At 33.9% G+C, this 25,639-nt stretch overlaps 1 protein-coding gene across 6 annotated transcripts; it reads left to right on the top strand.

Annotated features, from left to right (window-relative positions):
* Nucleotides 1-229: 229 nt before the first annotated feature.
* Nucleotides 230-18,915, top strand: LOC128291883 (uncharacterized). Of its 6 annotated transcripts, none has more exons than XR_008281860.1 (5): nucleotides 230-541; nucleotides 8,204-8,249; nucleotides 8,355-8,469; nucleotides 10,350-10,435; nucleotides 18,749-18,915. XR_008281860.1 is itself a non-coding variant. In XM_053027374.1 (5 exons), the coding sequence occupies exons 2-5, from the start codon at nucleotides 8,195-8,197 to the stop codon at nucleotides 18,823-18,825; spliced, it is 333 nt and encodes a 110-aa protein (XP_052883334.1). In that variant the 5' UTR covers nucleotides 230-541; nucleotides 8,098-8,194; the 3' UTR covers nucleotides 18,826-18,915. The 6 variants fall into 6 exon arrangements, 1 of the variants encoding a protein (XP_052883334.1); XM_053027374.1 differs by having other exon boundaries at nucleotides 8,098-8,249; XR_008281861.1 differs by lacking the exons at nucleotides 8,204-8,249; nucleotides 8,355-8,469 and adding an exon at nucleotides 976-1,013.
* Nucleotides 18,916-25,639: the final 6,724 nt, after the last annotated feature.

Below are 25,639 nucleotides of genomic sequence, written 5' to 3' on the forward strand. Positions count from 1 at the left end.
CAATATATATATAATGAAAAATTTTAAAAGAAAAAAATTATAATATAAAGTAGATACCTTAATTTATCGTCAAGCAACATTTTCCAATTTTTACATTTAATTTTCTATTAATTAATAAAATATATGAGTATTTTTAGAACATGTATATTAAAAATAAAATATATATTAAAATATTAATATTTAAATTTTTGAGTAAAATATCAAGGCTTCCTATTATAATATTAAAACAAAACAGAACACCCACCCACACTTAGCATTCTCATAGCCACATGTAGAGATCTAGCTATAAGCAACAAAATCAATGCATAAAAAGCATAACTCTTAAAGACAAGAAAAATAAACGAAGAGCCTCGATCAAAATGGAAGGGCGATTCAGAACACAACAGAGAAAATCCATCTAGCTTCCCTTGAGAATAAAACTTAGCATCAATCGCCTTTCTACAAAATTTCGTTCTTCTGATAGATCAATACGTCGTTGTAGACGAACCAGAATCAAACATCCACTGCCGATCCCGTTCTACCAGATCCGTCGCTTCTCTAGGTACGTTCTCTACCCAAAATTGAGGGCTTTCAAAGTTGAAAGCTATTTGTGCAAGCTTATGAACAACTGCATTTGATTCCCGATTTGTGTGCCGAAAAGAAATAGAATAAAAATTTAGGGCCTTCAATTTTAAATTCCTCATTATAGGTCCCAATCTCGGATCTATCTTGGGTCCCTTTTTGGATCCTTACTACGATTATTCTTGAATCCCCCTCCATTACCACCTCCCGAAAACCCATTTCTATCAAAAAATCCAGCGCTTGGACACATGCTAAGGCTTTCCCCGAGAAAGCATCCGCCACATGGTTGTTTACCACCACTCCACTGTCTATGACTAACCTCTGATTATCCCGGATTACAAACCTCGAACATGATTCACAATTTTGAGGTTTGAACATCGCATCAAAATTAACTTTTACTGTCAAATCATTTAGGGAAAGCCATTTCATTGTAGCAGGTCTCGGTTTATCAGGTAACTTCATGTTTACAAACTCTATCTCTTACATGAAACACTGAATTTTTGAACTGATATCTTGAATTGTTTGCCTTTTTCCTTCTATGACAAATTTGTTGCGAGCAAACCAAAGAGACCATAGCGTTATTATTATTCTACCACAGGTAATATAACAATTCCTCCATAGAATATATTCAAACCAATCCCAAAAATTATCATACTGAGGGGTTAATACCCAACTAAGTCCCAATTTGTTCCATACCTCAACTACAGGACCACAAACTGTCATCACATGTAGCATAGATTCTGGCAGGAACCCACATCGCGGACAGATAGGAGAAGAGGGAATTTTTCGATTGTAAAGGTTGTAGGCTGTAGGATAAAATCGTTTAAGAATTTCCATGTAGCAATCTTAATCTTTGAAGGGATGTTTAAAGCCCATAGCTTTTTATAAAGTGCGCTCCTATTTTGAGCGATAGCATTAGGGTCAGTTTGTTTGTTGAGAGTCCTATATCCACTCTTAACAGAATACTTTTGTAACACCCCTTACTCGTATTCGTCGTTGAAATAGGGTATGAGCCATTACCAGAGTTTACCAAATTAATTTTTCGTTATTATGAGTTAAATACTATTCATTTACCGAAACATGTCATGACGTCCTTTAGATGAGCCTTTAAAGCCCAACATACTTCAGGACCAAACCGGAATTAAATCAAAACCATAGGGAATTTTTCGCAAAATCCCAAAGTTTTTTTTATTAAGCTCAATATAACTCCTTTATAAATATCCAACCTTCCTTGTAATTTTAAAACCGAGACCAATCCAAACCAACCAATCCATTTCAACCAATTTGATACCAAATCATATTTCTATTATAATTATACCATTTACCATATTGATCACTCTTTACTTTAATACATATTCATTAAACAAGTCTTAACATTTATATAATCATCAAACCATATACATGCCATATAAATCAAAAAAGGAATTTACAAAAGCTACTGGAGATAATCTGGATAGTGTGATCCTCAGTGTTGATCTGATTCTCCGTATATTTTCATGTCAATCTACAAGAGACATTGAATACACTCAAGTAAGCTTATAGAAGCTTAGTAAGTTCATAGGCATAAAACATAAATCTTACCAAACATTCATACACTTATACAATATATACAATTACTAGGTTCACCTGTCAACCACAATCATTGGTGAGTTCCCTTGTATAAACTCACTACCACTTATCCATTTACTTTAATTCTTTTGGGCCAATTTGTCACTTACCATTCTTAATCAAATTAGGGAATGGTTGTGGAAAATTGAGTACTTCACTTCCACTTTGCCATAGTATAACTATGGTATTGCATATGATCACTTATCACTTTCCGAAGCCATAGTCCTGCCATGGTCTTACGCGGATCACATTTATCACTTGTCACTTGTCACTGATCAGATACGTGTAGCTAAAGCTACCACTTATTACTTGTCACTTGTCACTGATCAGATAAGTGTAGTTGAGGTTGCGACTTATCACTTGTCACTGATCAAAAGTACTCAAATCAGACGTTCCGCTCAATTTGATCATTTATTCGATTTTCGTATTGTTATTTTACTCTCAATTCATCAATAAATATATCTCATCATACATTATATAATTCATAAAATTAACATTTAATCATTAAATTTTAGCCATATGAACTTACCTGGGTCGATTTGCAAAATTTGTGAAAGTTCAAGGACAAATTATGTAACGTCCCTAACTCGTATCCGCTGCCAGAATAGGGTCTCGGAGCATTATTACCACTTGCAAATCACTAAAAAAAATTCACTTAAATACTTATCAATTTAATGCATCAATAAATATATTACCATTCAGTTAATGGCTTGGCACTTGCCTAAGCATCAACAACAACACTTGTTAGTGTACTTACACATATTTCATATAAATTCTTATTTTCTCAATATGTCATATTTGAATTTAATACTCGTCTTAACTTACATATTTTCCTTTGTTAACATATAAAAGATAATCTCATATGTACATGTCATGATACATATCATTCTCTTACCGTTTCTTTAATAACATATATCATTCATTTCATTATATCAATCATTTCATGCACCATCATTTCCTTATATCTTAGGTATATTTATTTGGTAATAGTTCGTGTTAAACATAACATAATTTAAATTCCATGTACCTATACTTATTTCATTTATCTATTTTATAAATTATTTCATACAACTATTTTGTACATTTATTTCTATATGACCAATTCCTGTAAACATTTCACATTACCATTTTGTATAACCAATTCATTTAACCATTTGTTATATTACCTGAATATTAGTTGTTCGACAGATATCTTGGCGTTTCTCTTCTACGATCTTATTTATCTTCGACATGATGCCATAGTGTCTTTCAACTATGGTCTTACTCATTTTCTGTCATGTTGCCATGGTATCATTCAACCATGGTCTTATTCATTTCCCCGTCACGTTGCTATGGTATCTTTCAACCATGGTCTTACACGTTTCATGTCAAGTTGCCATGGTATCTTTCAACCATGGTCTTACACGTTTCATATCAGGTTGCCATGGTATCTTTCAACCATGGTCTTACACGTTTCATATCAGGTTGCCATGGTATCTTTCAACCATGGTCTTACACGTTTCATATCAGGTTGCCATAGTATCTTTCAACCATGGTCTTACACGTTTCATATCAGGTTGCCATGGTATCTTTCAACCATGGTCTTACACGTTTCATATCAGGTTGCCATAGTATCTTTCAACCATGGTCTTACACATTTTCTATCAGAGAGCACACTCCCACGAACCTCATTCTTACAGTGGGATTACCAGTCCAGGCTAAATCCCCTGTAATATAAACTCATAGAGTATTGTCGGGATTACCGGTCAAGGCTAAATCCCGCAACGACAATTACTCTAATGAGCTTGGATCTGAATTACCAGTCGAGCTAAATTCAGACCTAATTGGATTACCGTCCGGGCTAAATCCATTTTACACATATTCTTGGAGGGCTATATCAGATAGAATCACCCGTCAAGCTAGATCTTTTTATCGTCAATTTCTTTTCGAGATATCCATCGAATTTTCCTTCCATTCAACAGGGATTTATTTTCAAGTTATATCGAGTATTTACCAATATTTCATCAATTATCATAAATTGAATATTCAAATCATATTTTCATTACATAACCACATATTTCAAGTTTTTAAAATACAATTCAAGTTACACAAACTTACCTCATTGATTGTTCGTGTTTATGATTTCATTATTCTGATATATTATCTTTTTCATGATCAAGTCTCATATTTGTGTCGTCCGGATCTTTATAAATAAATTTGATCATCATTTTCATTCATTTCATATTCTAATGCATTTAATTAATGCTCTAGGTAAAAATTACCATTTTGCCCCTAAACTTTTAATTAATGACGATTTCATCCTTAGGGTCAAGAAAATAAAATTCTTGCAATTTAATCCTTATTTCCAGCTATTATTATTATACATATCGATAACAGTCCATGAATTCTATAAAATATCAAAAATTTTTACAATTTCAACACTTTTCAATTTAATCCCTAAAACATGTTTTCCCCCAATCTTGAACTGAATTGATAATTTCGTTAAATTTTGTAATTTAAATAATAAAATAATCTATTTCATGCAATTTAGTCATTTCTGACATTTTTACAAAATTGTCCATAAAGTTTTACTTTTATTCAATTTAGTCCCTAAGCCTAAAACATGCAAATTAGCCATGCTAGATGAATATTCATACATATTTTCCTCCTCCTCCTCTCCATTCCACATCCTTAATTTATATAACATGCAACAAGTAACATTATCAATAATTTCACTATTTACTTATATGTACATTCAAAGCTGTCCATTTGCGTCATAGTCACTAAATTATTTATATATTAAGCTACTGAACTCAAATTAAGATCCGTTAATTTTTCCTAAAACTAGACTCACATGTATTCTTACCATAAAATTTTGAAATTTTGGTTTAGCCAATTAATACAGTTTATTCATTAAAGTCTCCCTAAAGTTTAATTATCTCTTTAAATGTAATTAAAATGATGTTATAATTTGTTTCTTATAAAATAGACTCATTAAGGAATTTAACCATATAAAGTATGTAACAAAATTATTTTTGTATAATTTTTAGTGATTTTTCCAAGTCGAACAAGGGATCTTGAAATCATTCGAACCAGTCTCACAAAAATATAAATATCTCGAATCTGTAATTACTTTACTTTCTCTATTTATTTTATATAAAATAGACTCAATAAGATTTAATTCCATATCACTCTTAGCTTCTAATTCAATTTCTACCATTATTGGTGATTTTTCAAAGTTAGCCTATTACTACTTGTCTAAAACTACTTTAGTGCAACATATTGATTACCAAGTTTATAACACTCCTATTTCTATTTTCTACCATATTTTCATTATTTTCTCTCATTTCCTTCACTAATATATCAAAAACATGGAACCATATAAAAGAAAACTCTACATTAACATCAATTCCATGCTTTTCAACAATATTAGACTTAAAAATATATTGAAATCTTAATATTCTTACCTTTTCTTATTAACTTCAATCTTTAACTTGATTTTCTCTCTCCTCCACTTCTATTTCTTGAATCAAACTTGATATTCTTGCTCCCCATCATCTCCTTGCTATCTTTCTCTCTTGATGGCTATGGAAATTCTTTCAATTTTAGGTGAGAATAATGAATTTTTGGTGAAAGGACTAAATTGTAAAGAAAGAAAACTTCTTTTCTTCTTACTCTTTCTCACGTTGGTTTGCATGGAAAGGAAAGATGATGAAAATTCTTCATCTTTCTTTCCTTATATACTAAATAAATAACAATAAAATAATATTAAATATCTCATAAAATATTAATAAAATAATATTTATCTAATTAATTAATTTAAAATATCATCAACATAATCATTACATTCTAGAATTCTCTCTCTTACTAATTGACCATTTTGCCCTTCATGATCTTTTAGAATTTTATCCTTGAGTCATCATTTAATTTGGTAAAATTGTAATTTAGTCCCTCATAGTTCTTCACTTATTCAATTTGGTCCTAATTTATCCATTTTCCTTAGTTTCTAGATCATTCTACTCTTAAAATATTTACACTATTGGTCCTTCAACTTTTCATATTTACACTTTAACCCCTTAAGTCTTGAGTATTTACTCTTAGGCAACAAAACTTTTCTGACTTTTACAATTTAGTCCTTTCCTGAATCAAGATATCATAATTTACTTCCCAATGTTGCCATAACTCAAAACTTCCCTTTATATCACTTTATTTCCTTATTTTATTATATCAAGGATAGTATATTACTGTAAAGATTTTCGGGGTATTACAAATTAGCTACTTTTTCTTTTCTTTGACTTGCTTCGAGTTCTCGATCTATCATTGTAAAATCATTCACTTATCAGTATTGACTTCACCTTCACTCTATTTCACATCCTTAATGTTTATAATCTGCTTATAAGTAACATTATCTATAATTTCACTATTTACTTATGTATATTCAATGCTGCCCATCCGTGTCATAGTTACTAAATTATTTTTATCTTGAGATACAGAACTCCAAATTAGGATCCGTTAATTTTTCCTGAAACTAGACTCACATATCTTCTTACCATAAAATTTTCAAAATTTTTAGTGTAGCCAATAAGTACAATTTATTCTTTAAAGTCACCCCTGTTCTGCTGTCTGACAGTTTCGACCCTTCTTCACTAAAAATTAATTATCTCGTACGGAATTCGGATGATGTTCGTATTTGTTTCTCTTGAAAATAGACTCATTCAGGATTTTAAACATATAAATTTAAGCCCTAATTATTTTTATTCAATTTTTGATGATTTTTCAAAGTCAGAATAGGGGAACCCGAAATCATTCTGATATTGTCTCACAAAATTTATTATATCTCATGATTTACAATTTCATTGCTTGTACCGTTTCTTCTGTAAGAAACTAGACTCAATAAGGTTTAATTTAATATTTTATTCATTCTCTAATTCGATTTCTACAATTTTTGGTGATTTTTCAAGTTACACTACTACTGCTATCCAAAACTGTTTTAGTGCAAAATGTTGATTTCCATTTTGCCCCAAATTTCACAGTTCATACAATTTAGTCCTTGCTCAATTAACCCCTCAATTAAGCTAATTTTTCTCAATTAATACTTTACCTAGATATTATAAGTTATTTCACAACTATTGAAATTTATAATTTTCACATAAAACCCTAACTTCAAACTCTTTTACAATTAGGTCCCAAACATTCACTTTCTATTCAATTCTTTCAATAAAATCAACATATAAACAATTTAAAGCTCTAATTCCATGCTAAATCATCATATAATTCCAGAAAATATTCATATAAACTTTTAATTTCTTTCATAGAATCAAAAACTAATGAATTCAACAAGTGGACCTAGTTGTAAAAGTCACAAAAACACAAAAATTTCAAGAAATAATCAAGAATTGAACTTACTTGCAGTAAAAATATGAAAAACCAGTTTAAAGAAACCCTTCTATGGTGTTTTTGCTGATGAGAATGCAGAAAAATAAAGAAAAATCTAGATAATTCCACTTTAGTCCTAGCTTTATTAAGTAAATTTTACAATATTCCAATTTTTCCCTTAATTATCCTTATTTTCTTGCTGATTTCATGCCCTTGTCGTCCAGCCCAAATAGATTCCTTTTAAACCCTCTTTGTTTTATCATTTAAGCTATTTAATCATTTCTCATAATTTTACATTTGTTACAATTTAGTCTTTTTTGTTCAATTAACTATCGAAACTTCAAAATTTATCGACGAAACTTTAATACTAACTTATTAACACTCCATAAATATGTATAAAAATATTTATGGCTCGGTTTAAAATTTTTGAGGTCTCAATACCTCATTTTCGATTCTAATTATTTTAATATTTATTTCTAGTACACTATTCACTATTTCAAAAATTTTCCTAACTTCACATTTAACTTATATTCACTAAATTAATAATATTTTCTACTCATTTGTTGGATTTAGTGATCTCGAATCATTGTTCCGACACCACTGAAAATTTAGGCATTTACAACTTTCCTGAGTTGTCACCCTTCTAAGTAAGTTTATTTTCATCAACCAAATGAGACAGCGAGATGCACTTAATTGCTGCAGCGTCTTCTACATTAAACACTCTGGTAATTAACTCAATATTCCATGTTTTTGTGTTTGTGTCTATAAGATCTGCTACCTTGTTAACAGGATTATTAACCAAAGTGTTCTATATTCTTCCTCCGGCCCAGCTAGGAAGCCAACTGTCCCTCCAGATCAATATGTTCATACAGAGCCCACACTCCAACACACTTCGTCCTCTAGAAGTTTTTTTGCTGCAAAAATGCTTCTCCACATATATGATGGGTAAGTTCCCAACTGAGCATTCCAAAAGGTAGTATTTGGATTTAAAAATACGGACAACCAACATATCAGATTTAGTTAAAAAATGCCACCCTTGCTTCGCAAGCAAGGTAATATTAAACTTGCATAAATCACGAAACTGTATACCCCATCGATCCTTCAGTTTACACAAATCAGCCCATCGACTCCATTGCATCACTCAACAATTTGCACTTTTCTGCCACCAAAATTGATTCAAGATTTGTTCAAGATCATAAAAAAGGGTTTGGGGTAGAAAAAACAAAGACATAGAGTAAATAGGTAAAGCTTGAAGCACAATCTTTATGAAAATATCCTTTCCCCCATACGAAAGAAGACGGACACTCCAACTATCAATCTTTTGTCTCATTGATAAATTGTAATTTATACATATTTTTACCCCATGCCTAATGCATTTATGGATGGTTTCTCATTAGATTTCGTGACCTTGATGCTCCTAATTCTTTAATTTCATGTTTTATACTTAGGAGAGCATAGGAGAGTAAAAAGAGCGAGAAACGGGCAAAAACGAAGAAAATAGACCTACATGGGAAAACAACACGGCCTGGATCTCCTCATACGGGCGTGTCGCACGGCCATGTCAATTTGGTAGGATCGAAGCACAACTTACATGGGTGGATCACACGCCCGTGCCTATTTAACAGCCTTGACGACGACCTTCAGTAATTGCACACGGACGTGTCATACGGGCGTGTCCCTGCCGAACCCAAATTTAGTCCATTTTAGAAAAGGCCAATTTTGAGGGCTCTTAGGCATTCCAAAGCCTATTTAAACACTTGAGAAGGCACTTAGGAAGGGGGATGCAGAGGAGGAAGTAAGGAATTACTCAAGGAAAGCCGATTGATCCATCTCAAGAGCCAGATTCATCATCAAGACTGGAGATCTCCTTTCAAGTTCCTTCAGGAGTTTGGGGTTTTTGTAATATCCTGAATTAGGGCTTAATTAGAATAGTGGTTTTGTAACCACAAATTCGAGATAGAAATAATTATTTTATAATTATTTTGATGAATATGATATGATTGCATGATTGTGTGAAAATTTCGTGATGAAATTTTATGCCTAAAGTGTTTAAATTGAAAGTAGGGACTAAATCGAATAAGTTGTAAAATTTGCATTCTAGAAGTTTTTAGTATGAAATTGCATTGAAATATTAATTAGGAGGTCTTAAATAGAAATTTGACCAATTTCTAAGTCTATGAACAAAAATTGGACATGGATGAAATTTTTGGAAAGTTTAGTAGTAAGGGCATTTTGGTCATTTAGTTATTAAAATGAATTAAAACAAAATTAAAAGCCAATTTTGTCCATCTTCTTCATTAGGCCGAAATTTCAAGGGTTCTCCATAGTTAGGGTTTGTTTCAAGCTTCCAAGCTCCATAGTAAGTGATTCCAAGCCCGCTTTTAATGTTCTTTACGTTTTGGAATCCTTTAGCTCGATTAAGCTTATGTTAGCAATAATTCAACCTAGGGTTTATATTTGGAAAAATATCCATAGGTGAAATTTGTGTATTTTGATATTTTATGATAGAATATGGGGTTTTAAATTATGTTAGACAACTTGTACTACTCGGTTTTGAGTGAAAACGAGTAAAAGGGCTTAATCGGCAAAAATACCTAATAGTCACAAGTATATGTTAGAGTAAGAATTTGATGTTGCCATAGAAGGGAAAAATTATCAGCATGTTATAAAACATAAGAATAAGGAATAAAGTTTAATTCCCGAGCCTAGGGGTAAAAGTGTAATTATGCAAAAGTTTAGAGGCAAAAGTGTAATTTTTCCAAAGATCGTATTAAATACTGTTTGGATGAATGTATGTATTGAATAAGATTAATTTGGCATTATAGGTCAAGAGAAACGAGATTCAAGTCGCGATCGAGGAAAAGAAAAGATTGTGGACTAAATTGCAAAATTTTTATATTTTGGTACCAAGGTAAGTTCATGTGTAAATAATGTAGCATAAATGTTATTTTTAAGTTATTAATGTTAATTATATGATATGCTGATTTTTAATCGTGAAATATTATGCTTTGTGGTTAATATTGAGTAATATGCAAATTATGTTTACTACTTGATAAATATGAATTGCTACCGAGTATTTGCCCGATATTCCATGGAAGACGGCAAATGTGAGATCGAGGAAAAAGCCCATTTGAACCTTAGGAATAGATTAGGATACAAGTGACATGTCACTAGGATGGTTGAGCATCCGAACTCGTTGAGTTGAGTCCGAGTCCACTTATGGATGCGAATGTCCGAACTCGTCGAGTTGAGTCCGAGTTCGTGAAATGTAACTAGGCATCCGAACTCGTTGAGTTGAGTTTGAGTTCACTTATGGATGCGAATGCCGAGCTCGTTGAGTTGAGTCCGAGTTCACTTAGGGGCGGGTTACATGATTTCTTGATTACATATGAGGCACTTATGTGCAAATTATCCGTGTATCCGAGTTGTATTCCGATGTGTTCAACGGGTGAAATTTCTAGTGAAATGGAAGGACACTTAAGATGCAAGCGACGTTTTGGTAAGTGTTGTGAAATGGACATTTTGGACAGGTATGTTCTTAACCCTCGGGTTGAAAATAGATACAACAACGATAATGTGGTAAGATGATGAATGATGTTTAGAAATGTGATATATGTTTTGGTGATACCATGCTAAAGTTGTTTGGTATATTTGTATTGTTATGTTACTTGTTATTTACATATGAACTTACTAAGCATTTATGCTTACTCCTCCTCTTTATTTCTTGTAGTTTTGAACAAGCCATTTCGGGAATCGGGACGGTGAAGGTTCGATCACACTATCTAATGGACTTTCATCCGGGTACATGGCTTGTAAAACTTAAGTATGGCATGTATAGCAATATACTTATTTTGTGTAAATAATTTTATGATATGGCCATGATTGGTTGAGAAAATGTTTGATATTGATAAGTCATGGTGATGGTTAAATTTAGATCATGTTTGATATCATGGAAGTTTAATAGGTTATCTAGTTCATAACAACTCATGAAAAGATGAAATTTGCCTTAAAAAATGAATATTGTCTGCAAAGAATGACATGAATTTTAAAAATCACTAAAAATAGTATAAATGGAATTAAATGATGAGCAAGTTATGAAATTGAAGCTTAATGAGTCTATTTTCATATGGATAAAAAAAACAGCATATAAATTATACTTTATGAGATATTTAAAACCTTGTGAAACAAGGCTAGAGTGATTCTGGATCCTCTGTTATGACTTTAAAATTCATAATAAATTGTAAAAAATTATTAGAAGTCATTCTTTATATGTACAGATTCCTTATTGAGTCTATTTTATGAGAAACAAACCTTGTAGTCATTGAAATTACAGATATAGAGATATCGATTCAGTAATACACAGATGTCGAGCGATGAACCTCAAAGCAGGGAGACTTTAACTAATAAACTGTACTAATTGGCCCAACCAAAATTCTAGAAAAAATTAGTAAATATATATATGAGTCTAGATTTAGGAAAATTTACAGATCTTGATTTGAGTTTCATAACTCGAGATATGATTTTCTTATAAGCTGTGGCGGGTAGCTAGAAAGCTGTGAATGTAGAAACAAATGATTTGAAGTTCTTAATTTGATAAATTATGTTCGGTAACCCTCAAGCTCGACTCGTGACGGTTTCGGGCATGGGGCGTTACATTTGGTGGTATCGAGTAGGTTTACTCGGTTTTGGACCACGTGTTGTATGTACGGATTTTTCTATACATGCCATATGTATGAATTGTGATAGTGTGACGACTTGACCTTTTAAATGATTTTTATATAGTAAATGGATCCCGATCCATTGTGACAGATAAAGTAGAGAGTAATGCGCCACTCCATTGAAGGGCGTGGCCGATCGAAAACCCACCCCTCTTGTTGGTTAGGGAGGATGAGAAAGGGATCGGAAGCCTTTCTCCAAATGATGAGTGCATGGTACATCGAGTTCGCTCAGACGAACCCAAATGTCGACCTCCCCACCTCCCCAATTCCTCAACCTATGCCTCCGATGCCTCGGGAGTGGATATGATAAAATTTCACAGAACCCCGTGATGAATTTGTAAACAAGGGTGAAGAATTTAGAGCAAATATTGATGATGATGCGAGAAAGCGAGTTCTAGCTTGAAAATTCTATCCGGTATTTGATGAATTATCTTGTACACGAAGAATGTTTGAAATGTGCTACATCTTTGTTGAGAGATTCACCTATAATTGGTGGAAGACTTTGATTTGGTGGTACCGAAAGAGAGGGTAACTGAGAATTCTTTCAAGAAGAGTTTGGAAGAAATATATTAGTGAAAGATTTATTGATCGAAATGTAAAGAGTTTCTTGAAGTGAAGCAAGGTAATATGATGATCTCGAATATGAAAGAGAGTTTGTTCGATTGAGTAAGTATGCGTGGAATATGTTCCTCTGAAGCCAAGATGTCTTGACGATTTGAAGACAAGCTTAACGAAGACATTAAGGTATTTGTTGGGATCCTTGAACTAAAAGAAATGGTGGTTCTTGTCGATTCGAGCTTGCAAGGTGAAGAATTATGAAGGAAAAGAAAAGGTAGAATCAAACACGAAATTGGAAGAAAAGACCAATGAGTAATGCACCCTCACAACAAACCGGAAAGTCAAGAAATATGAATCCTCGTTCCCAAGTTTCATTTGGGCAATCATATGGAAATTTTAAGAAGTGAAATGTGGGTCCTAAATCTCGGACTACTACTGCGGCTAGTGTGGGAAATCGAGATTTGTTAAACCCGAAAGTGCCGTGTGTGGTAGAAATCATTTTGGTCCGTGCAGAGCAAATGAATGTTTTCGATGTGGTTCTCCGGATCATTTTATTAGAGACTGCCCAGAAAGAGCTGAGAAAGAAAAATTTCAGAATGTAAAAGCTAGTGGTGCAGACTCGAGGGGAAGGTATCCGAGAAAAGCTGGAAGTGAAATAAGCAGTAAAAATGTAGCCAGAGATACAGCAGTTAGATCTGAAGGAAGAGCTCCGGCTAGAACTTATGCTATTAAAGCGCGTGAAGATGCTTCCTCACCCGATGTGATTACCGGTACATTTTCTCTTTATAATACTAATATTATTGCTTTGATTGATCCCGGTTCTACTCATTCATATGTATGCATGAAACTAGTGTCTAGTATGAATATACCTGTTGAGAACACATAATTTATGATTAGAGTGTCGAATCCACTAGGCAAATGTGTGATAGTTGATAAAGTATGCAATAAATGCCCTTTAATGATTCGGGGTCATTACTTTCCAGCCGACTTGATGTTGTTGCCGTTTGATGAATTTGATGTTATTTTGGGTATGGATTGGTTGACATTGCATGATGCTATAGTAAATTGCAAAGAAAAGGTTATAGAATTAAAATGTGAAAGTGGTGAAATCTTGCGGGTTGAACCAGACAAATCCGAGGCAATATTTAGTATGATTTCTTCAATGTCGGCTCAGAGATATTTGAGAAAGGGTTATGAAGCTTATTTGCCGTATGTAATTAATACAAAAGAAGTTGAAAAGAAAGTTGAATCAGTGCCGGTTGTATGTGAATTTGCGGATGTATTTCCAGAAGAATTGCCAGGTTTGCCTCCAGTCAGGGAAGTAGAATTTGGTATGGATTTGATACAGGGAACAACTCCGATCTCGATTGTTCCATATAGAATGGCACCAACAGAGTTGAAAGAATTAAAGTCGCAGTTGCAAGAGTTGACTGATAAAGGCTTTGTGAGACCAAGTTTTTCACCTTGGGGTGCTCCCGTGTTATTTGTGAAAAAGAAGGATGGTTCTATGAGATTATGTGTTGATTATCGGTAGTTAAACAAGGTGACAATCAAAAACAAGTATCCATTGCCGAGAATTGATGATTTGTTTGATTAGCTAAAAGGAGCGACATGGTTTTCAAAGATTGACTTGAGATCTGGGTATTATCAGCTGCGAGTGAAAGAGTCAGATGTGTCTAAAACTGCTTTTAGAACAAGGTACGGTCATTATGAATTTTTAGTTATGCCATTCGGGTTGACAAATGCTCCTCATTGTGTTTATGGACTTAATGAATCGCATATTTCGGCCATACCGGACGGATTTGTTGTGGTGTTTATAGATGATATTTTAATTTATTCAAAAGATGAGACGAGCATCTTGAGCATTTGAGGTAGTTTTGCAAACTTTGAGAGATAAGCATTTGTATGCTAAGTTTAGTAAAAGAGAATTTTGGCTCGGGAAGTTGGATTTTTGGGTCATATTGTTTCAAGTGATGGTATACGGGTTGATCCTAGTAAAATTTCAGCCATTGTTGATTGGAAACCATCGAAAAATGTAATCGAAGTTAGGAGTTTCTTGGGGCTAGCTAGGTATTATCGGCGGTTTGTAAATGGATTTTCTATAATTGCTGCTCCTATGACTAGACTACTCGAAAGGATGTTAAATTTGAATGGACGGAAGAATGTCAACAGAGTTTGAAGAATTGAAAAGTTATTAGCTGAAGCAACAGTGTTGATACAACCCGAATCAGGTAAAGAATTTGTGGTGTATGGTGATGCTTCTCTAAATGGTTTGGGGTGTGTACTCATGCAAGAAGGAAAAGTGGTGGCTTATGCTTCGAGGCAGTTAAAACCTCATGAGAGGAATTATCCTACTCACGATTTGGAATTGGCTGCAGTGGTGTTTGCTTTGAAGATTTGGCGAAATTATTTGTATGGTGAAAAGTGCGAGTATATACCGATCACAAAAGTCTTAAATGCTTGATGTCATAAAAGACTTGAATTTGAGACAATGAAGATGGTTAGAGTTATTGAAAGATTACGAGCTTGTTATTGATTATCATCCGGAAAAGCGAATGTGGTTGCCGATGCTTTAAGCGAAAGTTGTTGTTTGCTTTGAGAGTTATGAACACTCAGTTGAAAATGTCAGATGATGGTTCGATTCTAGCGAGTTAAGAGCAAGACCGATGTTTTTACAAGAGATTTTGAAGCTCGGAAAAATGATCAAGATTTGCTAGCCAAGAGAAAGCGATGTGAAGTCGTCACGGGATCGATTTGAATCGGTTCGATGGTTGTTTGATGTTTAAAATCAGATTTGTGTACCAAAAATGATGAGTTGATTCAAAAGATTTTGCATGAAGCACATAATGGTTGTTTGGCGGTTCATCCAGGCGATCGAAGATGTATAATAACTTAAAGAAAATGTATTGGTGGAGTGGAATGAAAAGAGATATTTCGAGTTTGTATCAAAGTGCTTAGTTTGTCAACAAGTGAAAGCTGAACACCAAGTACCTTCGAGATTACTTCAGCCTATTATGGTTCCTGAATGGAAATGGGATCGGATTACTATGGATTTTATATCAGGGTTGCCGTTAACTCCAGGGAAGAAAAATGCCATCTGGGCAATAGTTGATAGACCGACTAAATCGGCTCATTTTATTCCTAAGACGTCATGATTATTCTCTTAATAAGTTGGCTGAATTGTATATCAGAGATTGTTAGACTTCATGGGATACCTTTGTCAATCATTTGGATAGAGATCCGAGGTTTACCTCACGGTTTTGGCAAAAGTTGCAAGAGGCATTAGGTACAAAGTTAAATTTCAGACCGCCTTTCATCCACAAACCGATGGACAATCGAGAGAGTAATTGATTCTTGAAGACATGCTCAGATGTTGCGTATTAGAATTTCAAGATAGTTGGGAAAGGTACTTACCATTGGTAGAATTTTCTTATAATAATAGTTATCAGACGAGTTTGAAGATGGCACCTTATGAAGCATTATATGGTCGTAAATGTCGGACGCCATTGTATTGGGTGAACTCAAGGAAAATCGATTTATGGAGTTGATTGAATAAAAGAAACCGAAGAAAAGGTGAAAGTGATTCGAGATTGTTTGAAAGTCGCTTCAGATAGAGAGAAATCTTATGCGGATTTGAAGCGAAAAGAAATGGAGTTTCAAGTTGGTGATAAGGTATTTTGAAAGTGTCTCCATGGAAGAAAGTCCTTAGATTTGGACGAAAGGGCAAGTCAAGTCCGCGTTTTATTGGACCGTATGAAATAATTGAAAAAGTTGGACCGGTAGCATATCGGCTAGCGCTACCACGAATTAGAGAAGATTCATGATGTGTTTCACGTATCTATGTTACGTCGGTATCGTTCGGATCCTTCACATATAATTTCACCGCGAAGTTGAACTACGATAGGATATGACTTATGAAGAAGAACCGATTAAGATTTTAGCTCGAGAAGTCAAACAACTAAGAAATAAAAGTGTTGCACTTGTGAAAGTGTTGTGGCAAAAGCATGGGGTAGAAGAGACTACATGGGAACCTGAAGAAACTATGAAAAACCCATACCCACACCTGTTTATCGGTAAGATTTTCGAGGATGAAAATCCTTAAAAGGGGGGAGAGTTGTAATATCCTGAATTAGGGCTTAATCGGAATAGTGGTTTTGTAACCACAAATCTGAGATAGAAATAATTATTTTATAATTATTTTGATGAATATGATATGATTTCATGATTTTGTGAAAATTTCGTGATGAAATTCTATGCCTAAAGTGTTTAAATTGAAAGTAGGGACTAAATCGAATAAGTTGCAAAATTTGCATTCTAGAAGTTTCTAGTATGAAATTGCATTGAAATATTAATTAGGAGGTCTTAAATAGCAATTTGACCAATTTCTAAGTCTATGGACAAAAATTGGACATGGATGGAATTTTTGGAAAGTTTAGTAGTAAGGGCATTTTGGTCATTTAGTTATTAAAATGAATTAAAAACAAAATTAAAAGCCAATTTTTGTCCATCTTCTTCATTAGGCCGAAATTTCAAGGGTTCTTCATAGTTAGGGTTTGTTTCAAGCTTCCAAGCTCCATAGTAAGTGATTCCAAGCCCGTTTTAATGTTCTTTACGTTTTGGAATCCGGTAGCTCGATTAAGCTTATGTTAGCAATAATTCAACCTAGGGTTTATATTTGGAAAAATACCCATAGGTGAAATTTGTGTATTTTGATATTTTATGATAGAATATGGGGTTTTAAATTATGTTAGACAACTTGTGCTACTCGGTTTTGAGTGAAAAGCGAGTAAAAGGGCTTAATCGGCAAAAATACCTAATAGTCACAAGTATATGTTAGAGTAAGAATTTGATGTTGCCATAGAAGGAAAATGATCAGCATGTTATAAAACATAAGAATAAGGAATAAATTTTAATTCCGAGCCTAGGGGTAAAAGTATAGTTATGCAAAAGTTTAGGGCAAAAGTGTAATTTTTCCAAAGTTAAGTATTAAATGCTGTTTTGATGAATGTATGTATTGAATAAGATTAATTTGGCATTATAGATCAAGAGAAACGAGATTCAAGTCGCGATCGAGTAAAAGAAAAGATTGTGGACTAAATTGCAAAATCTTTATATTTTGGTACCAAGGTAAGTTCATGTGTAAATAATGTAGCATAAATGTTATTTTAAGTTATTAATGTTAATTATATGATATGCTGATTTTTAATCGTGAAATATTATGCTTTGTGGTTAATATTGAGTAATATGCAAATTATGTTTACTACTTGATAAATATGAATTGCTACCGAGTATCGGTTCCGATATTCCATGGAAGACGACAAATGTGAGATCGAGGGAAAAAGCCCGTTTGAACCTTAGGAATAGATTAGGATACAAGTGACATGTCACTAGGATGGTTGAGCATCCAAACTCGTTGAGTTGAGTCCGAGTTCACTTATGGATGCGAATGTCCGAACTCGTCGAGTTGAGTCCGAGTTCGTGAAATGTGACTAGGCATCCGAACTCGTTGAGTTGAGTCCGAGTTCACTTATGGATGCGAACGCCCGAGCTCGTTGAGTTGAGTCCGAGTTCACTTAGGGGCGGGTTACATGATTTCTTGATTACATATGAGGCACTTATGTGCAAATTATCCGTGTATCCGAGTTGTATTCCGATGTGTTCAACGGGTGAAATTTCTAGTGAAATGGAAGGACACTTAAGATGCAAACGACGTTTTGGTAAGTGTTGTGAAATGGACACTTTGGACAGGTATGTTCTTAACCCTCGGGTTGAAAATAGATACAACAACGATAAGGTGGTAAGATGATGATTGATGTTTAGAAATGTGATATATGTTTTGGTGATACCATGCTAAAGTTGTTTGGTATATTTGTATTGTTATGTTACTTGTTATTTACATATGAACTTACTAAGCATTTATGCTTACTCCTTCCTCTTTATTCTTGTAGTTTTGAACAAGCCAGCTCGGGAATCGGGACGGGTCGAAGGTTCGATCACACTATCCAAAGGACTTTCATCTGGGTAAATGGCTTGTAAAACTTAAGTATGGCATGTATAGCAATATACTTATTTTGTGTAAATAATTTTATGATATGGCCATGATTGGTTGGGAAAATGTTTGATATTGATAAGTCATGGTGATGGTTAAATTTAGATCATGTTTGATATCATGGAAGTTTAATAGGTTATCTAGTTCATAACAACTTATGAAAAGATGAAATTTGCCTTAAAACAGAATATTGCTGCAACAATGACATGAATTTGAAAAATCACTAAAAATAGTATAAATGGAATTAAATGATGAGCAAGTTATGAAATTGAAGCTTAATGAGTCTATTTTCATATGGATAAAAAAAACAGGCATATAAATTATACTTTATGAGATATTTGAAACCTTGTGAAACAGGGCTAGAGTGAGTTCTGGATCCTCTGTTATGACTTTAAAAATTCATAATAAGTTGTAAAAAAATTATTAGAAGTCATTCTTTATATGTACAGATTCCCTATTGAGTCTATTTTTATGAGAAACAAACCTTGTAGTCATTGAAATTCTGTATAGAGAGATATCTGATTCGTAATACACAGATGTCAGAGTAGTCAAACCCTGAAACAGGGGAGACTTTAACTAATAAACTGTACTAATTGGCGCAACCAAAAATTCTAGAAAAAATTAGTAAATAGATATATGAGTCTAGATTTAGGGAAAATTTACAGATCTTGATTTCGAGTTTCATAACTCGAGATATGATTTTTCTTGTAACTGTGATGCAGGTAGCTAGAAAGCTGTGAATGTAGAAACAAATGATTTGAAGTTCTTAATTTGATAAATTATGTTCGGTAACCCCTCAAGCTCGACTCCGGCGACGGTTTCAGGCGTGGGGGCGTTACAGTTTTCTTATGTTTTGTTATCTCTATGCTTTTGAGATGTTTTCTTTCATAACTATGAACTAAACCCCTAAATACCTAAGGGGAATGAAACCTAAGACAGATCTTGTTATTATTATCTATATTGTATGATAAATATTTGACTTGTTCTTAATTATGTGTTCTTAATTCTTGTTTTGATATTCCAGGATATTGATTCAAGTTAAACTCTTATTCAGAGGAGGAATAGACCTTTTCTAAGAGTAAAATTATCATAATTAAGCGGAGTTGATTGCGCGCCTAGAGATAGGGTGACAAGATTTTGCCGGATTAGGGTGAAACCTAATAAGGGAATCCATAGATCGAGTTAATGCAATTCTAGGGTGTTAATTAGAAAGAGATTTCAATTATTCAACCTATGGTTAGACGTTATTAGTCTCGAGAGAGATAATAATATAACTTAGGGATTTCTACGGATCAAGTCAAATGAATAAATCATCTGATTTAGAGTCAAATAACAAGTGAAGTCTAGGTGGATTTGTCCTTAGGTATTGTCTCAATCAATCGAATTTTCCCAAGTTTTTCTTTCTGTGCATTCTTAGTTAGTAATTAGTTTAGACAACCAAACCTCTTAAATTTTAGGCTAGATAATAAAAATGAAGTAAATACTAGTACTCGTAGTTCCTTTGGGTTTGATAATCCGGTCTTGTTGAATTATACTACTGTTCAATAGGTACACTTGCCTTAATCGTGATAATAAGTTAGTCTCAAGAACGTTTCATTTATAAATCTTTAAAACCTGTTACGAATATCACGCATCACTCATCCTATCGCAAATCTATGAAAAAGGCTTCTTTCTTGCTTCGACCTACCAAAGTTGGTAATCCCAAATATTGTTCCATATTAAAAGATCTTCGTACCCCTAAGCTGTTCACAATCTGATTGCAACCATGATCCTCCAAATTTAAGCTAAAGAAAATGACAGACTTATCCAAGTTATTATTCTGACCCAAAGCCCTTTCTTACTTTTCAAAAATATCTTTAATCACCTGGTCTCCCCTTTCTGTAGCCTTACCAAAGATAATACTATCATCATCAAAGAAAAGATGGGTCACTGATGGACTCCCTCTACACACCCTCACTCCCTTCATTATGCCATCCTATTTTGCAATCATTAGTAAGGTTGAAAAACCCTTCGTAAGTATTGAAAATAAATATGGACTCAGAGGATCTCCTAGCCGTAATCCTCTATTAGGAATAAATACTTCACTGGCCTCACCATTAACCATTACAGAGTACAAAACTGACTATGTGCAATGTATAATAAGTTCCACCCATCTTCTATCAAAACCCATTTGAAGCATCATACCTTCTATAAAATCCCATTCAACCCAATTGTAAGCTTTGCTCATATTTAGCTTCAAAGCAAACGACCCTTTCTTTCCTGTTCTCTTCCTCATCAAAGCATGCATCAACTCATATGCCACCAAAACATTGTTTGAAATAAGACGACCTGGAACAAATGCCCCTTGTGCCTCATCAATACAAATATCCAAAACCATATTCAACTGGTTCGCAATGACTTTAGAAATTATTTTGTATAATACAGAGCATAAACTGATCGGGTGTGATGTGATTTGAATCGTGATAAGTTTTATAATTTATGAATGTCCGTTCTTGAAAACTAACTATTATCATGACAAAGGCAAGCGCATCTTATCGAACAGTAGTATAGCTTATGACAAGGCCGGGATGTCAAACCCAAAGGAACTAAAAGTACTAGTATTAACTTTCTTTTTATTATCTAGCCTAAAAATAAAGGGGTTTGTTTTATCTAAACTAATTACTAAACTACGAATGCACAGAAAGTAAATTGGGGAAATAAATTTTGGGAAAACTGAATGATTTGGACAATACCTAAGGGAAAAATCCACCTAGACTTCACTTGTTATTGACTTTGAATCAGACGATTTATTCACTTGACTTGATCTGTAGAAATCCCTAAGTTATATTATTATCTCTCTTGAGACTAACAACATCTAACCTTAGGTTGATTAATTGAAATCTCTTTCTAATTAAAATCCTTAGTGTTGCATTAACTCGATCTATGGATTCCCTTATTAGGTTTCACCCTAATCTGGCAAAATTATGTCACCCTATCTTTAGGCGTGCAATCAACTCCGTTTAATTATGTTAGATCTACTCTTAGACAGGGATTTTTTCTCCTCTGAATAAGCACATCAATACTTAATCAATATCCTGGAATATTAAAGTAAGAATTAAGAACTTATAATTAAGAACAAGTCAAATATTTATCATATAACTCAGATAATAATAACAAGATCCGTCTTAGGTTTCATTCCCCTTAGGTATTTAGGGGGTTTAGTTTATATTTATGAAAGAAAACATCTCAAAAGAATAATGATAACAAAACATAAAGAAAACCCAAGAAATCTTGAAGGGAATTAAAGGGAGATCTTTAGTCTTGAAGGTGAATCCGGCTTCTGAGATGGATCAATCAGCTTTCTTCGAGTAATTCTTTGCCTCCTACTCCGTGTGTGCCTTTCTGGTACCTTCTAAGGTGTTTTTATAGGCTTTAGAATACTTCAAAATACTCAAGAGTGGCCTTTTCCGAATAGGACTAGATTTGGGCTCGACAGGGACACACCCGTGTGACATGCCCGTGTTCGATTGCTTCAAACCGTGTTCGAGTCTGTTGAATGGACACGGGCGTGTGAACTACCCGTGTGAGGAAGTCCAGGCAGTGTTGATTTCCCACGTTGACCCATTTTCTCCGTTTTTGGCTCATTTCTCGCTCTTTTTACTCTCTTATGCTCACCTAAGTATAAAACATGAAATTAAAGGATTAGGAGCATCAAATTCACCAAATCTAAGGATAATTCATCCAAAAATATGCTAAGCATGAGATAAAAATATGTATAAATTATGATTTATCAAGGTGGAATAAAGACATATCATTCGCCTCATCAGTTTTCGGGATCAAGGCAATCTTTGTAAAATTTATCTCATGCAATGGTATCTCTCTATTCATGGCTTGCAGAAAAAATTGTGTAACATCCTCCCCAATGATATGCCAAAATCTCTGGCAGAAAATGGTTGGGAAACTATGATATCCTAGGGCCTTCGTAGAGCTCATTTCCTTCACCACTTTTTGAATTTCATGGTCACAAAAATCCTCTAAAAGAGAATTATTCATCTCTCAGGTCACTATTGGAGTCAGCCCATTATATATAACATTCGTACCTACAAAACCTTTACTTTCAAAAATACCTTTAAAGTAATTATAAGCAATATCTAATTTTTCCTCTTCCCCCTTACGTAACACTTCATCACCATCTTTTAATTTCTGAATTCTATTAACTTTACACCTAAATGAAGCATAATTATGGAAAAAATTAGTATTGTGATCACCATACCTTAGCCAATTTGTTCTGCCCCTTTGCTCCCAGTGGATCTCCCTTTTATCAACCTCTAAATTTATTGCCAACTTAGCTTCAATTATTTCACCCAACACGGTATCATCTACATCTGCTTCATACAGCTCATTGAGTCTGTTTTGGAATTTATGAATGGCTTGCTTGTTGTCCTTTTTCTTTCTAGTTGCCCATTTATTCAACCCTTTTCCAATATTTAGCAAACGGTTCAGAATACTTAACTAATTTAAATCCTACCAAAGTTTAGTAATTATCTTCTTACACAAGTCCTCCAACACCCATGTTATTTCAAATTTAAAATCCGGTTCCCCTGTTGACCTTTGACTTATGAAATTGAAAGCCTTTGTATCTAGTAACAAAGTGTAGTGATCTGAAATTAAGCAAGTGAGATGCGAAACGACATAATTAAAGAAAGTATTATACCAAGTTGTAGTAGCGATGCCCCTATCCAACCTAGGAAACCCATATCCGCTAATCCACATCCCTCCAACGCATCTCGAAAAACGCTCATAGGTCGTTCCTCTTTTAGTCTCCATCCTTGCTTCTCTTCATTCGACACAATTTTATTAAAATCACCAATGATCACTCATGGCCCTTCATAATTTTGGCCAAGTCGTTTCATCAGGTCCCACGATTCACTTCTTCTATGACCCTCTGGAACTCCATAAAAGTCAGTGAAATGCCACTTCAAATCCATATCAACATCAGTACATCAACATGGTAGTCACAAAAATTCCGCAAATCAACTGACAAACCATTTTGCCATCCTAAACTTAAACGACCCCTTGACCCATCAGATGATACATCAATGTCATTATAGTAACCAAATTTTCGATGAATTTTTTCCATATTACTCCCATTTAGTTTTGTTTTAATAAAGAAAATTATATAGGGATGATATTTTTTCAGCAACTGCTGATTCTCCGAAATAACCTTGGATTCCCTATTCCACAGGCGTTCCAACTTAATATTTTCATAATGCTCAGTTGACCGTTCTATAGGTTCAGCCGTTGAAAAATTCTTTCCATCACCCTTTTTTTCTTTGATTCCCCAAATTCAACATTCTCATCAGATCCACACCCATCATCAAAATATCTGGGCCTTTTTTTCCCATCTACAAAATTAATGGGCCGATTATCACTACCCATATTAGCATTCATTGCTTCTGTGAAAAATAAAATAGAATAAAATAAATAAAAATAAAGAACACATAAATTTTACGTGGAAACCCTTTCGGGAAAAAAACCACGGGCAGAGGAGAAGAAAATTCACTATGTCGAAAAATTTTTACTCAAATACAAGAGGAATAGACTATGTCTATTTATAGGCTTGCAAAGCCATATTCTAGTAGGATTGAAACACCTTATCCTAATCAATATAAAATAGATGGAGTTTAATAAGGTTTAAAACCTTATTCTAAAATAAAATAAAAGAAGTCTAGTTCTATATGGATTTTACTTTTATTTTATTTTCCATCGTATTTTATTTAAATAAGAATTTGGGTCACTTAATTCTAACAATCTCCACCTTGACACAAATTCTCAATGAACAAGTTCTTCATCGCGAACTTTCAATAAACAAGTTCTTCACCTCTTCCAAAAACCCTTAAGGGTTTAACTTCAACAATGAACACCAACCAAGTCTAAGCAATGCTCAAACTTGGTTATAGGAAGTGACTTAGTCATCATATCTGCAGGATTTTCATGAGTGCTAATTTTGCTTACAACAATATCACCACGAGCAATAATATCACGAACAAAATGATACCGAATATCAATGTGTTTTGTTCTCTCATGAAACATTTGATCTTTTGTAAGAAAGATGGCACTGATCGTCACAAAATATTGTGCTGATTTGAAGGTCTTCATTGAGTTCACTAAATAGTCCCTTCAACCAAATAGCTTCTTTACAAGCCTCATGAATCGCCATGTACTCGGCTTGTTGGTAGACAAAGCGATGTAGTTTGCAAAGTGGCTTTCCAACTAATTGCACAACCTCCGATTGTAAAGACGTAACTTGTGAGAGATCTTCTTCTATCAAGGTCTCCAGCAAAATCAGCATCAACATACCCTATAACTCCATCTTTAGTTCTTCCAAAGCGTAAGCAAACATTAGTAGTGCCTCGTAAGTATCTTAAAATCCACCGAAGCGCTTTCCGGTGTTCTTTACGAGATTCGCCATGTATCGCTAACTGACCGATCGCATATGATAAATCGGACGTGAACAAACCATAGCATACATGAGAGATTCTCTGCACTAGAGTATGGAACATGTGACATGTACTCAATCTCATTATCGATTGAGGAGATAAGGCCGATGAAAGTCTGAAATGGGTCGCTAAAGGAGTACTAATGAGCTTAGCACTCTGCATATTGAACGCAAAGAACTTTCTCAATGTACCCCTTCCGACTTAGGTACAATTTACTTGCTTTTCTATCTCGAGAATCTCCATACCAAGTATCTTCTTTGCTGGTCCTAAATCTTTCATCTCAAATTCTTCACTTAGTTGGGCTTTAACCT

This window comes from Gossypium arboreum, chromosome 4 (genome assembly GCF_025698485.1).
Source record: "Gossypium arboreum isolate Shixiya-1 chromosome 4, ASM2569848v2, whole genome shotgun sequence".
Lineage (NCBI taxonomy): Eukaryota > Viridiplantae > Streptophyta > Magnoliopsida > Malvales > Malvaceae > Gossypium > Gossypium arboreum.

Bases quoted from the DNA above. Each gene is read 5' to 3' on its own strand.
- LOC128291883 (XM_053027374.1), top strand. From the start codon at position 8,195: ATGAGACAGCGAGATGCACTTAATTGCTGCAGCGTCTTCTACATTAAA. The intron at 8,250-8,354 runs GTAATTAACTCA...CCTCCGGCCCAG, and splicing joins CTTCTACATTAAACACTCTG to CTAGGAAGCCAACTGTCCCT. The intron at 8,470-10,349 runs GTAAGTTCCCAA...TTGGCATTATAG, and splicing joins CTTCTCCACATATATGATGG to GTCAAGAGAAACGAGATTCA.